Source organism: Eleutherodactylus coqui, chromosome 6 (genome assembly GCF_035609145.1).
Source record: "Eleutherodactylus coqui strain aEleCoq1 chromosome 6, aEleCoq1.hap1, whole genome shotgun sequence".
NCBI lineage: Eukaryota > Metazoa > Chordata > Amphibia > Anura > Eleutherodactylidae > Eleutherodactylus > Eleutherodactylus coqui.
Genome location: NC_089842.1, coordinates 150,355,123 through 150,369,089, shown reverse-complemented (window position 1 = coordinate 150,369,089; position 13,967 = coordinate 150,355,123). Strand labels below are relative to the sequence as shown.

The 13,967-nt window shown below is 41.0% G+C and overlaps 1 protein-coding gene across 6 annotated transcripts in view; it reads right to left on the bottom strand.

Moving 5' to 3' along the window:
* EVL (Enah/Vasp-like) overlaps window positions 1-13,967 on the bottom strand; it is a 136,249-nt gene that overhangs the window by 105,696 nt on the left and 16,586 nt on the right. Inside the window, exon 1 of one of the 6 annotated variants that reach the window (XM_066607968.1) lies at window positions 3,205-3,378. The exons of the other annotated variants lie outside the window; for them this stretch is intronic. Coding sequence (XP_066464065.1) covers window positions 3,205-3,227 — 23 coding nt within the window. The 5' untranslated portion in view covers window positions 3,228-3,378. Of the gene's footprint in view, window positions 1-3,204; window positions 3,379-13,967 lie in introns of those variants that run through there. 6 annotated transcript variants of the gene reach the window in all.

Below are 13,967 nucleotides of genomic sequence, written 5' to 3'. Positions count from 1 at the left end.
ACTCCCCCGAGCCTGCTTGGACGAGAATGCAGTTACTTGAGAAGAGTGATGCTCGCTCGAGTAACTGCCTTATCCGAGCGTGCTCGCTCATCTCTACTCCTGAGTAAAACACAGGAGTAATAGGGTGGTAGCCCATCGTATGGCTGTCGGGTGCTTATGCGTCTGACAGTCGTCATGTGTAAAGGTATCCTAGACTGCACTGCCTGAAAATGCATCTGATTAATCATAATATGTTTGCTGAATGGTACATTATTTTGAATTTTAAAACACTCCAGTCCACCTTTTAATTGGACTAGTTTACATCAAAAATTGTGCAGAATTCTGGTGCAATTTGGCACAATTTTTGGTGCAATTTGCCCCCCCCCCCCTTTTTTTTAACGAAGGAACGCCACTTTGTTATACAATGCAAAAAGAAGTGGCCAAAAGAATTTAAAACATATAGTTAAAATGGCTCAAGGCATGTTTCAAAGGATTCTGGTGCAATTTGCTCTATAAAACTCTTAAAATTTGCAGGAGTAAAGAAACCCCAGTGTAGCTAGTATCTTTATGGGGTCACTTTTATGAGAGGGGAACTCTGGCTAGCTTCGTTCTGATGACATCATTGCTGGCACTATAATGTGGGCAATTTAGTTTGCACTGAAAAGAAGACCAAGTGGTTACTCTGTAGGGTCGGGTAGAGATATGTCAAGCAGCACATTTCTGTCACCAAAAGCTGGAGACATGCATTCACACCCTCAGTTAAAGATGTGACTAAATTGCCATTCCTTTTTTAAGAAAAGGGACAAATCCCTTAAATCACACAAAAGAACTACATGTAAGGGGCAAATCTATATACTATAGAATTCCATCGGTTCAGTATCTGTGAGACCTGAAATAATGTATAATAATAAATATTGAGGAAAAAAGTAAGGATGGAGCAAAACCTGATGGAAGGCGATTAGCTAAAAAGGATCATAGATCGTGAAGGTACAATAGATGTTTGAAGTGATAGAGGTGCTGCCTGCCAGATAACAATCCACCTAGATGGGTGTAAATGCAACAAGGAGAAAAGACTAAAAGGTCTGGAAAGTAGCGCAACACTTAGTAGAAATCGGAGGTCATATGTTAGATATGGGGTTATCACTGGGGGCACCGGTCTCAGGTCGGGGTGCGCCGCCGGGGGGGAGGGGGCGGCTTTATGATTCCCCTCGGTCGTCATGTGACTTACCTGGCTGGCCCCGACTCTGATTGCCAGTGTGTGGTTTAAGACTTGTTCGCCTACACCCGCAATATTTGACCTGACTGCTTTGCATTTGACTTTGGCTTTTAGACTGACCCCGCTTCTGGTTTGCGCTCCTGTACTCCGCACGTGACTTTCAGTTTGACCCTGCTTGTTTACGACTATTCTCTTGTCTGCTGCCTTTTGGCTTCCTGTCAGTAACACGGTGCTCACCTGACGGTCCTCCTGTCCCTCCTTCCTTGGGGTCCCTGTCACTAGTGCAGCGCAGGGACCGTTGCCCAGTTGTCGCCCAGGGGGGCAAGTAGGTAGGGACACGGGAGAGGGTTGGCGTAGGGATTCCCTGTCCATTTGCCCTGGCCAGCCCTAACATCATGGATAAAGTGGTGAAGAACTTCTCTTTTATTGGATATGCAAAGCCGGCATGTGAATAGGTTGATGCAAATTTGCATAAGAAAGTGCATTTTTAACCATTTTTGTGGTTTCTCAGATGACAAGGAGGTAGAACTTAAAGAGTATGTCAATTTGGGATTTACATCTTGGGAAGTACAGTATGTTTCAGAAGTTTGAGTATCCCTGATTGAAATTTCCTACAAAGGAAACATAAGAGACTGTAGTTTTGCTACCCATAGAAAGCAACATCTAGCTCAATTTTCCTTGGTTGCTTTTAACAACACAGCCACTGCTTCTATTATCCACTTCTGATACAGAATGCAAGCGTTTCCAGGAATAGAGAGTGACCTTGATTGTGTGACTTTTAGGGGATCTCACCAACAGTGCCTTCGCAGATCATGTATGTTTTGGGGGGACGATCCCTTCAAATCATTAACTATGATATTCATAATAAGTAATTCTCACTGTTATATTGTACTTATTAAAAGGGAAGTGTCATAACAACAACATATCATAGAATGGTAGAGTTGGAAGGGACCTCCAGGGTCATCGGGTCCAACCCCCTGCTCAGTGCAGGATTCACGAAATCATCCCAGACAGATATTTGTCCAGCCTTTGTTTGACCACTTCCATTGAAGGAGAACTCACCACCTCCCGTGGTAACCTGTTCCACTCATTCATCACCCTCACTATCAGAAAGCTTTTTCTGAAATCTAATCTGTGTCTCCTCCCTTTCAGTTTCATCCTATTGCTTCTAGTCTTTCCTTGTGCAAATAAGAATAGGGCTGATCCCTCTGGACTTTCTAAATTCATCGAAAGCTGAAAAGGGCCATAGGCAGTGGTATTAGGGCTAACCAAGTGATATGAAGATGGACCAAACCCATCAAAACGAAAGCCGCTTTATGTTAGCGAGTCTCCGAACTGATCAACAGAGGAGCTTCCTAACTGGCAAAGTCTTCTTCTGCAACATCCATATTGTATGCTCTAATAGAAACAACTTTAATTAGAAGATTCTTGGGGTACATTCTTAGGTGCCAATTTTCACACGTTTTCCAGTCAATTACAGCAGTTTTATGATGTGGTTTTTGATCTCACACATACACAAGTACTTTTCATTTGTTTCACCTGCAGAAGCTGTGTGAGCAAAAATCACATTGCAAAACTGTGACAATTCACTGTAGAACGTGCATGGTTTTGCAGCATGGTAATTAGCATAATGGCACACTATCAGTTCCATTCATCCCGTGAGAATGCACTCTTCTAATACACTATTTTTGCTTAGTCTTCTCTTTCTCGCCTGATTACCTTGCAGTTATCTTGAGAAACTAATGCTAGACTGTCAGATTCTAGATTTTTACTGTATTTGCAAACTACACTGCACAAAAAAAATGATAACAGCCCCCTCCCTCCTTTTAAGAAATTCATTGTCAGCTATGTATTTATATGCAGCCATCTTTATATGATTTGGCCATAGGCATGAATGAGGATAGAACATATAATTATCCTAAAACTCGAATCTGACAATACAAAGAATAATATAATACACCAAGCAGAGCGAAGAGCGGATACAAAATTCCCCTCCTATGATGTCCTACCTGAAATCGTCCACTGCATTCATGACCTATGCAGCTCTTCCCCCCGATGACATAGGGGGATGCAGGTTTGCAGCAGATCTGAGGGTCACATTCAGGACTGATGCATTGTCAGGATGCTGTGCATTTCGGGAATGACATGAAAAGGGAGGAAGGGTGCGTAGGGACACGGACTACTCCAGCAGCCTCTGCTCTACCCAGCTGCAGAAGAGCAGCAAAGAGAGAGACAGAGTCACGTGCCCATTCCTGTAGGTCTGATTAATGCAGTAGCTGCTGTCTTGCCGGATAATGCGGCCAGCAGACTGGAGTCTAAAAGATGTATAAACTGGCCGCCTGGAATAACGCAATTCCTCACTATAATAATCCAGGTCAAATACGCACATTTGATTTGCCATTATTTATATAAAGCTGATGTATTCCACCACACTGTACACAGAATGCACTCACATTAACCACTGTTCTTAAATGAGCTTGTAATCTAATTTCCCTATTTGAAGTAGTCAATGAGGCATAATGAAAAATGCTTCTGCTGTACTATAACATAAAAACAGAGCACATATCCTGAATGTTCAGGGGCCCGGAGGGTTGCGAGGCACCACCTTCATATTTGTTGAAAGTCCTCTTACATTTACAAATACTATTTTACTACATGCAGCAAAATTTACTACATGCACAAAATTTATGTCATCCAGCATTAACAGGACCCGATGGGGGTCAAATTACTACATGCTAGAAAGCTGGCATCAGGTAAAGACCCCCGGGTCCATCTAGTCCGCTCTTATATCATTTCCTTGTTATTTCTCTCTTAGGATAGACCTATGCTTATCCCAGGCAGCTTACATTCATTTATTGTTGATGTTCCAACCACGTCAGCTGGAACTTTGTTCCAAGCATCTACTACTCTTTCGGTAATTATATTTCCTAACATTGCTTCTGATCTCCCCCAACTAATCCCTGATTGTGCCCCCTTGTTCTAGTGTTTAACTTCCTAATAAAACGCTTCCCTCCTGTATATAAAGGTTTCGCTCAGGTACCCCTTCTCTCTTCTCTCTCCCAGGATTTACAAATTAAGTTCTTTAAGTCTTTCCTGATAAGTTTTGTTCTTGAGACCTTCCACCATTTTTGTACCCCTTCTTTGGATTAATTCTATTTTATCGATGTCTTTCTGTAGATGAGGTCTCCAGAACTGAATGCAGTATTCCAGATCTCACCAGAGCTTTATATAGCAGGATCACAATCCCCCTCTTTCTACTGGTAATACCTCTAGCTATGCAGCTGAGCATCCTACTTGCTTTCTTTGCTGTCTGACCAAACTGTGGACTCATTTTGAAGCTGTCAGAAATCAGAACCCCTAAATCCTTCTCTTCTGTAGTCCTGGATAATGCAGAACATCTGATACAATACTCAGTCTGAGGATTCCTTCTCCTCAAGTACATTATTTTACATTCAGAAATATTGAACTGCAATTTCCATTGTTTTGATCATTTATCCAGTAATGCTAAATCTTTCTTCATGTTCTGCATTAGGGCCAATCAGGGGCATAACTATAGAGGATGCAGAGGATGCGGTTGCGCCCGGGCCCAGGAGCCTTAGGGGGCTCATAAGGCTTCTCTTCTCCATATAGGGAACCCAGTACTATAAGTAAAGCATTATAGTTGGGGAACCAGTTACAAGTTCTGCATCGAGGCCCGGGAGCTTCAAGTTACGCCTCTGGGGCCAATAAATTGGTCAAATTTTCACATCCAGATGGAATCTGAACGATATCATTCAGTGTAAATGCATGTCCTGACTAAACGATGAACAAGAATCCATTTGTTGTTCAGTTTCTTCAGACAGAAAACTAGACAACTAATCACGCTGTGTAAACAGTCAGTTGTTCATTTGTGAACCATTGCCTGTTTATTGTGAATGGAGATGGGCTGGCGCTGGCTGGAAGGATCATCGGCGCGATCCGCCTCAATTCACTACAGATGATCATTCCTGCATACAGTAAAAGCACAGGGACGATTATTGCTGGGATGAGCTGTTGGGCATCTGCTTCCAACAGGTTGTCCCGTATAAAAGGGCCCTTACTGGGCGGATACAAAGAAGAATATAAAAATTACTTTTATAGGGTAAAGAACAGCTCAGTATGAGCTGCATTCCTCCCAGTAAAAGCACCACTTTTATCCATAGGTTGTGTCTGGAATTGGAGCTTAGCCCTATTCACTTGAATTGGGCTGAGCTGCGATACTACCTGGACAAAGCCTAGACTGTGGCTGTCATAGTACGGAGACATGTAAGTCAAACAAGTACACTTTTCTGATGATAATGGACTGCTAAGTATCGGTTTATAGGATAAGCATTTCTTTAATGGACATTGTATCTTTTGCTGAGGGACTGCTTAGATACCCATTTGTATTGTGTACATTCACATTTATACGAGGGGGTACCCCAAAGAAACCAGAATATTCCTTTCGTGGGCAGAGCGTTGCCTAACCTGGTACACAAGCCGACATTGTTGGGGAAGGTTGTGTTCGGGTCCATTGATATTTTTTTTCTAACAAGTTGTTCAGCTTTTCGTCAATTTTGTGATGACTACCAGGCTGGAGAATCTATGCTAGAGATAAAACATAGGATAGCATTGGGCGAAGGGCGATGCTAAACATGGACAAAATCTGGAAAAGTAGGGATATCGGTATAGCAACTAACCGCAGGGTAGTACAAACCATCATCTTCCCCATAGCCTTGTAAGGATGTGAAAGCAGGACTGCGGAAAAAGCGGATAGAAGGAGGATTGATGCGTTTGAGTTGTGGTGCTGGTGAAAGCTGCTGCGTATACCCTGGACGGCGAGAGTAACAAACAGAGAAGTCCTGAACCGTGTAAGACCCGATATATCACAGGAGGTCAAGATGGCCAGACTCAGACTCACGGATTTTGACCAAGTAATGTGAGAAGAGTAGCTAGAAAAATCTATAATGCTTGGACAAATCAGTGGCAAAAGAGGACCCGACCGCCAAAGGACACGATGACTGATACTGTCAGAGCTGATACTGGCATGGATATCACACAAATGGAAGAAGCAGTGCAAAACCAAAAAACATGGAGGGAGCTCGCCTTTAGGGTCACCGAGGGTAGTGAACGACTAAATGACTAACAACAATTCATGCAGCTGTAAAATTTTGTTTCCTTTTCCACTATTCAAAGCACCCGTAAATAAAAGTTGCATGGAACGAGATCACGTGAATATGGAGGGTGAGGCAAGGGTGCCATGCCGTTTTTTGTCAAAAATTGCTTAACACTCAGCACTGTGTGGGCAAACATGTGACTGGTTCATTCATCATGACTGGTTCTTCCATCATGACAACTCACCTGCCCACACAGTGATGAGTGTTAAGCTATTTTTGACAAAAAACAGCATGACACGCTTGGCTCACCCTCCTTATTCACCTGATCTCACTCCGTGCTACTTTTTTTTACAAGTGTCTTGAGCAGTGAAAAAGGAAACAAAATCGCACAGCTGCACATTGTTCGTATGAATTAGCCAACACAAAATAGGCAAAAAAACTGAACAACTTGTTGAAAAAATAAATCGCATGGAGCTGAACACAACCTTCCCCAACAACGTTGGCTGGTATACCACCTCAGAAGGGTTCTGTAGGTATTCACCTAGCAACAGAAGCCTGTACTAGTAATGCCTTATCTACCAGAAGAAGATTCTCATTTCTTTTGGGTACCCCCTCGTATGTTGTGTTGCCCGTCTATGTGTTGTGTCTTCTGTGTCATAGGTTGGCTGCATGACAGACCGCAGTGCGCTGTGTGACTTTTGTATGAGTGTGATGCTGTGACTGTGCAAGGGAATCTGAGTCTCCTGGGGCAGATCGTCGCAGGGGAGTTTAGCAGGTATCTAAGCCCAGGAAGAGACTAGTATTGGCTGGTGAAAGGAGTGCGATTATGCAGATACATTGCACCACTACCCTGGTAGAAAGGGGCAAGGTAGAGCAATGTATGAACTAATCACATGAGGTACCCATCGGTACTGGGGCATTATGTCTCCACCACCAACTACGCCCACAACTTGGGATTGGCTGCCCAGCAGAATGGGTGGAGGCAAATTTCAGGCCCCTAACTTCTGATTGGCTCCTAGCCGTCAAGATGGTCTATGAGTTGACAAAGAAGTGCTATTAAGTTTGTACCGCCTCTTGAAGGGACAGTAACTAAAACATGTTGTGTGCCATTGTACTTGCAATTCTCACTAGTAAAGTAAAAACTGCAAAATTTAGTTTGGTCTACAGTTTTATTTTTTTCTTAAGGGGAACCTCATCATGAAAAGTTACCCTAGCCGGCATTACACACATTGGGGCACATTTATTACTTGTGTCACAATGAATTTGGATGAGAAGTTGCACTTTTTGGCACAAATCAGTTTAGAGAGGTTTACTATAGATTTGTGCCAGAAAGAACAGATGTTACGCCTCTCGTTCTACTTTTCAAAAATGTCCCGAAAGGGGGAGGGGTTTGAGTAGAGTGAGGTTTGTGGGCAGATTTAAGAATTACGACTTTTTAAGAAGTTGCAAAATATGCTGGAGTAACTTGGTGTCGTACAAAGTAATTCCACATCTAGATATATTTAGAGATGTAACAAATGTATCAGCATCTTATGACTTTTTGATAAATTTTTTCACAAATAAACAACAAAATTGCCTTCAGCTAAATGGACCTAAAAATTCCCTATCGTATTTGACTATATTTATGTTCACACTATGCCTGGCACTGTATTAGAGGCACACGAACTGTCAATATATAGCGGCGCACTGTACTGGAAGTAGAATTAATGACTCCATACAGGGTGCACATGACCAGGGATAGGAGCGTGCAACCTGCGTGTTTGCATCATCTGTTACTACTGAAGGGAGAAGAATCACTAACCTTGATAACTTGGACATTCAGTGCTTGCAGTCCTGATCCCACATTTAGTGCCCAAAAGGAAGCTACATTCCCTAATTTGATTGGGCAGTTATTTGAGTGCTATATAAAGGGGGAAGGAGGGAGGGGGGAAGGTAATGGTCAGATACAAACAGACCTAAGCTCAGTGGTGACCGACACGGTTATGGTTGGCAATGTAAAGCACACCTCAACTGTGCTACAATGTATAATAATCAATTTTGGAAACTTCAGTGATAGGCTCTAGGAAAGCTGGTTGACAAACTGCGCCCTTTTTAAAACCCATAAATACCGAATGTCTTGATTGAAAATGGCCTTAGTAATAACAGTAATAACATTTAGTTGTATGTTAGTGCATGAAGACTTTTCCACAACGAAGTGCCAAGGAATGCCACAGTAGACGGATCCCAGTCTTGTCACATGCCAGGGTCTGTGCCAAGCTAGCATGTGCTCCACTTTCAGAAAGATCAGACAGCTTCTGTGCCAATGACAGGAGCTGATATTACAATATAGGTTTAATTTTAGATGCCCAGCATACCAGGTACATATGCGGCTGGCACATATGTCCAGCATAATGTCACTACCCACAACGACTTGCTGGGTGCTGAGCCCTTTGTTCATCTGATGCACAGATGTCTGAAGACAGAACAAAAGTCTGTGGAAAACATCCATCTGTGTGCGGGAGAAACCTGCCACCTCATCTGTTACTATGTGGACTGGATCTGCCAGCAACAGGAAACCAACCAAATATACAGAATGTAGAGCATTTGTTATAGAAGGGGCCCCTCACCTAGGGCAGCGACCAGCCTGGCTGGTATTCACACAGGGAGGCCCATGCAGTATATATAGAGCAGATACCATAGAGCTTATCTGATGAGATATCTGGTAAATGCGTCTTAAGGCCCCTTTACACGGAACGATTTTTGTTCAAAATTTTGTTTAAAAGAGTGAAAATTAACAATAATCGTTCAGTGTAAACATGAGCCAACAATTGATTGATGAAATATAATCCGTTCACTTATCGTTCATGCAAGGATGAAAATCATCACTGGCTCATTCGCTAATCATTCCGTTTAAATACCAATCATTCAGCCGTACTTAGTCACTTATGAAGTGTCAGTGAACGCCTGAACGATTAAGCAAGTAAACGAGCAAATGATTTATCTGCCTATGTAAAAAAAACTGCATGAGTGAATTCAGATATCGTTCACGCGTTCGAACGATGAATCATTAGGTGTTAAAGCACCTTAAGGACACAGGAGTATGTTGATAATAGTGAGACCACACAGTGCGTTAAAGAGGTTGAAATAAATGGGAACTTTGCCTGCAATACCAAGCATAGCCACAGCAGTGAGAATGGAGCTGTCTGCCTCCTACAGAAATAAGCTCAGAACTTGAGCCAGACCAGCCTAACAAACAGCTCATTAGTGGTGGTTTCTGGCAACAGACCCCCATACACTTACTATTGATGGGTTATCCTAAGGCCGGTCTCACACGGGCAGATTTCTATAGCGTAATTCACAATCGTCACAGAGGAATCGCAGCAAAATGTGCGCATCGAAAGGCATGTAAATCGCTTTTTCGCTCACACTCGCAAATACGAATGGAGGGAAAAAAATAAATAAATACTCAATTTTGCTGCAAACTCTGCATAGACAGCCTCTATTGAAGTAGGCCGTCTGACCCGCAGCGCATACGCAACTAAGATTGCGTATGGGCTGCTGGTACCCCCATCATTGCTTAAGATTGGCATGGGAAATAAAAAACATAAAAAAACAGTACTGCGCGTGACCGGAGGCGAACTTCCATGGTCATCCACAAGAAAATTCAGGTACGCAGGGTCACGGGCCGGGCTTATATGAGGAATCTGACTCATTGAGCACAGCCTAAGACTTCTTTTACATGGGACGACCTGTCGGGTGCAGATGCCCGTTCCTGTGCTTTTACACAGGAATGATCATCACTCAAGAATGGAGCTGGAACGGGTTGTGGGTCATTCCAGTCCATCCGCCTCCATTCACAGAAAACAGGCAGTTGTTCATAGATGAATAACTGCCTGTTTACACGGGGCAATAGTCGTTCAGTTATTATGCATGCAGAAACTGAACAAAAAACTAATTTATCATTCGTTTTTCATTCAGTGCATTCATTTAGACTGAACAATAATAGTTCAGATTCACACTGATGGCAGGAAACTGAACAATTTCTCAGCCCGTGTAAAGGGCCCTAAGGATAGATAATAATTTACAACTGGCCAACCCCTAGAAGCCACAACCACAAAACTTCATCTTTTTTTACCTTGGCCAGTATTTTGTGGTGAGAAAGGTGCAACGCCACCCTCGCCACTTGTGAAGACAGCAGCAATACAAACTGTTGCAGAATATGGGAGGTACCCATCCCTTTCTATTTACTGAGTCCTTCAAATATCACATGCCATTAATAGGTTTTGCTGTCTAGGTATGACTGCATCCACTACACCTCTATTGTGACACCACTTGCCCATATTTCTCTATTGTGGAAAAGACTGACTGCACCAAAGAATAGCAATATCCTCTACATATACTAAGTAACTGGATTATGCGCACCCCGCATTCTGTAAAAGATGTCCAATATGAACTGGGCCTTTCAATGCACACAAGTAGTAAAATATTCATCACATAAAAGGGTTTTCCCATGGAAAATATTTAATAGTTAAATATTTCTGTATTACACATTAAAAAAAGGTTTCTATCCCCAAATATTCCAAAAGTAATGTTAGAATAGCGCCACCTGCTGTTTCTATTGAAGAGGCTTTCTGTGTCCAGTCCACCTCAATAAATGTTCCCAGGTGGTCACACGATCTCCTCTCTTATCACTTGGTCAGCATCTCAGAGAGGTCCCAAGAACGTCAGAAGCAGACGTTCACCAAGAATATAACTACTATAAGACTGCCCCCTATGTACAAAAATATAACTACTGTAATACTGCCTTCTATGTACAAGAATTTAACTGCTGTAATACTGTCCTCCTATTTACAAGAATATAACTAATATAATACTGCCTCTATGTACAAGAATATAACTACTATAACACTGTTCCCTATGTACAATAATATAACCACTATAATACTGCTCCTATGTACAAGAATATAACTACTATAATACTGCCCTCTATGTACAAGAATATAACTACTATAATACTGCTCCTATGTACAAGAATATAACTACTATAATACTTCCCCCTATGTACAAGAATATAACTACTATAATACTTCTATGTAAAAGAATATAACTACTACAATACTGCCTCCTATGTACAAGAATATAACTACTATAATACTTCTATGTAAAAGAATATAACTACTATAATACTGCCCCCTATGTACAAAAATATAACTACTATAATACTGCTCCCTATGTACAACAATATAACTACTATAATACTGCCCCCTATGTACAACAATATAAATACTATAATATTGCCACCTATGTACAAGAATATAACTACTATAATACTGCCACCTATGTACAAGAATATAACTACTATAATACTGCCACCTATGTACAAAAATATAACTACTATAATACTGCTCCTATGTACAAGAATATAACTATTATAATACTGCCCCCTATGTACAAGAATATAACTACTATAATACTTCTATGTAAAAGAATATAACTACTATAATACTGCCCCCTATGTACAAAAATATAACTACTATAATACTGCTCCCTATGTACAACAATATAACTACTATAATACTGCCCCCTATGTACAACAATATAAATACTATAATATTGCCACCTATGTACAAGAATATAACTACTATAATACTGCCACCTATGTACAAGAATATAACTACTATAATACTGCCACCTATGTACAAGAATATAACTACTATAATACTGCCACCTATGTACAAGAATATAACTACTATAATACTGCCCCCTATGTACAAGAATATAACTACTATAATACTGCCTCCTGTGTACAAGAATATAACTACTATAATACTGCCCCCTATGTACAAGAATATAACTACTATAATACTGCCCCCTATGTACAACAATATAACTACAATAATACTGCTCCCTATGTACAAGAATATAACTACTATAATACTGCTCCCTATGTACAAGAATATAACTACTATAATACTGCCCCCTATGTACAAGAATATAACTACTATAATACTGCCCCCTATGTACAAGAATATAAGTACTATAATACTGCCCCCTATGTACAAGAATATAACTACTATAATACTGCCTCCTATGTACAAGAATATAACTACTATAATACTGCCCCCTCATGTACAAGGATATGACTACTATAATACTGCTCCTATGTACAAGAATATAACTACTATAATACTGCTCCTATGAACAAGAATATAACAACTATAATACTGCCTCCTATGTACAAGAATATAACTACTATAATACTGCCCCCTCATGTACAAGGATATAACTACTATAATACTGCCCCCTATGTACAAGAATATAACTACTATAATACTGCTCCTATGTACAAGAATATAACTACTATAACCCTGCTCCGCATGTACAAGAATATAAATACTATAATACTGCTCCTATGTACAACAAGCTAAGATAAAAGCTTTATCCAGATATACTCAGTATCAGTTGCTCTTACAAAGACCACAAAAAACAAGTATTTTTCCTAATATCTATTTTCTTTAGAAATTCACATAAAACACTCCAGAGACGACATACAATGATTTCCTGCATCGTGAAGCTGATAGATGCGTCTGTAGGGCAGCATTGGACCCCGTGGCTCTTCAGAGCTGGTCTCCTCACAAAGAGCCCAGTGATACGATATCACAGTGCCATGATACTGAGAAATTAGCACAGCTGGTTGCCATGGAAACAGATTGATTTATTTTTATAGATACATTATGCACAGGGCAAACTGGTCATTAAGGAGACGTTTTGCAGGTTTTGGGCAATAACTAAGTGATCGGTGATGGTTACCCCTCCACTTTTCTGTCTCTTTACATGGAGGGGGAGGTGACAGAAATGCACCTGCCGTGCTATAAGACAGTATAAGGTTTTATTCAAATGGGTGTATTTTAGCCTGTGTATATCATCGATGGCCTGTGTGTATATTAAAAAAAAAGAATTCACTGGTTGTCCTATTCTCATTCATATTTACTGTGCACCGTCCGAATAGATTGGACAGAAGACAGATGTGTGTGCTGTCCAGTGCAAGTTGGGCCAGAGATTCTGGGGCGCAACTTGCAATATGGCCATCGAAAGAGGCAGGGGTTGTAAAAACCGCATGCGGAAACGTGAATTACCAAATTCGTTTTGATTGGTTATTACTCTTGCATGAGCTAACAATGTTAGACTTGATGTTTTGGAAAAAAGGAAAAATTGTATATAAATAAAGAATTTTTAGCAAAAAACCCCCAAAACAACCTGCATGCGTTTTTGCTGGGATTTTCGATGCGTTTGCAGTTTTTACCAAAATCGTTGTCTCCTAAACTGGGAGGCCTTCTGCATCTTTAATTTAAACACTATAATCCCCTATGTGTTAAATCTGAAAGGAGATGTCCTGTATCACTATGAATGATACTGTACATATACATGTTGTGTAAGGGCTCGTTCACACCAGCATTGGAGGTTTCGTTTTTGGAACCTGTGCCCCTTTTTTCTCTAAAAAAAACCCAGAACTATCAATGAATGGGGGGCACCGTTTTTCTGCTAAACCTTAAACGAGCCGTATTCTCCCATTCTTGGATTTTTTAACTTATTGTGTTTATTGTAACTTTTTGTGTCCTTTTTCATCTCACTTGTTCACCTCTAGGCTCATACTATATCTAGGGTGCGTCCTCCACCTG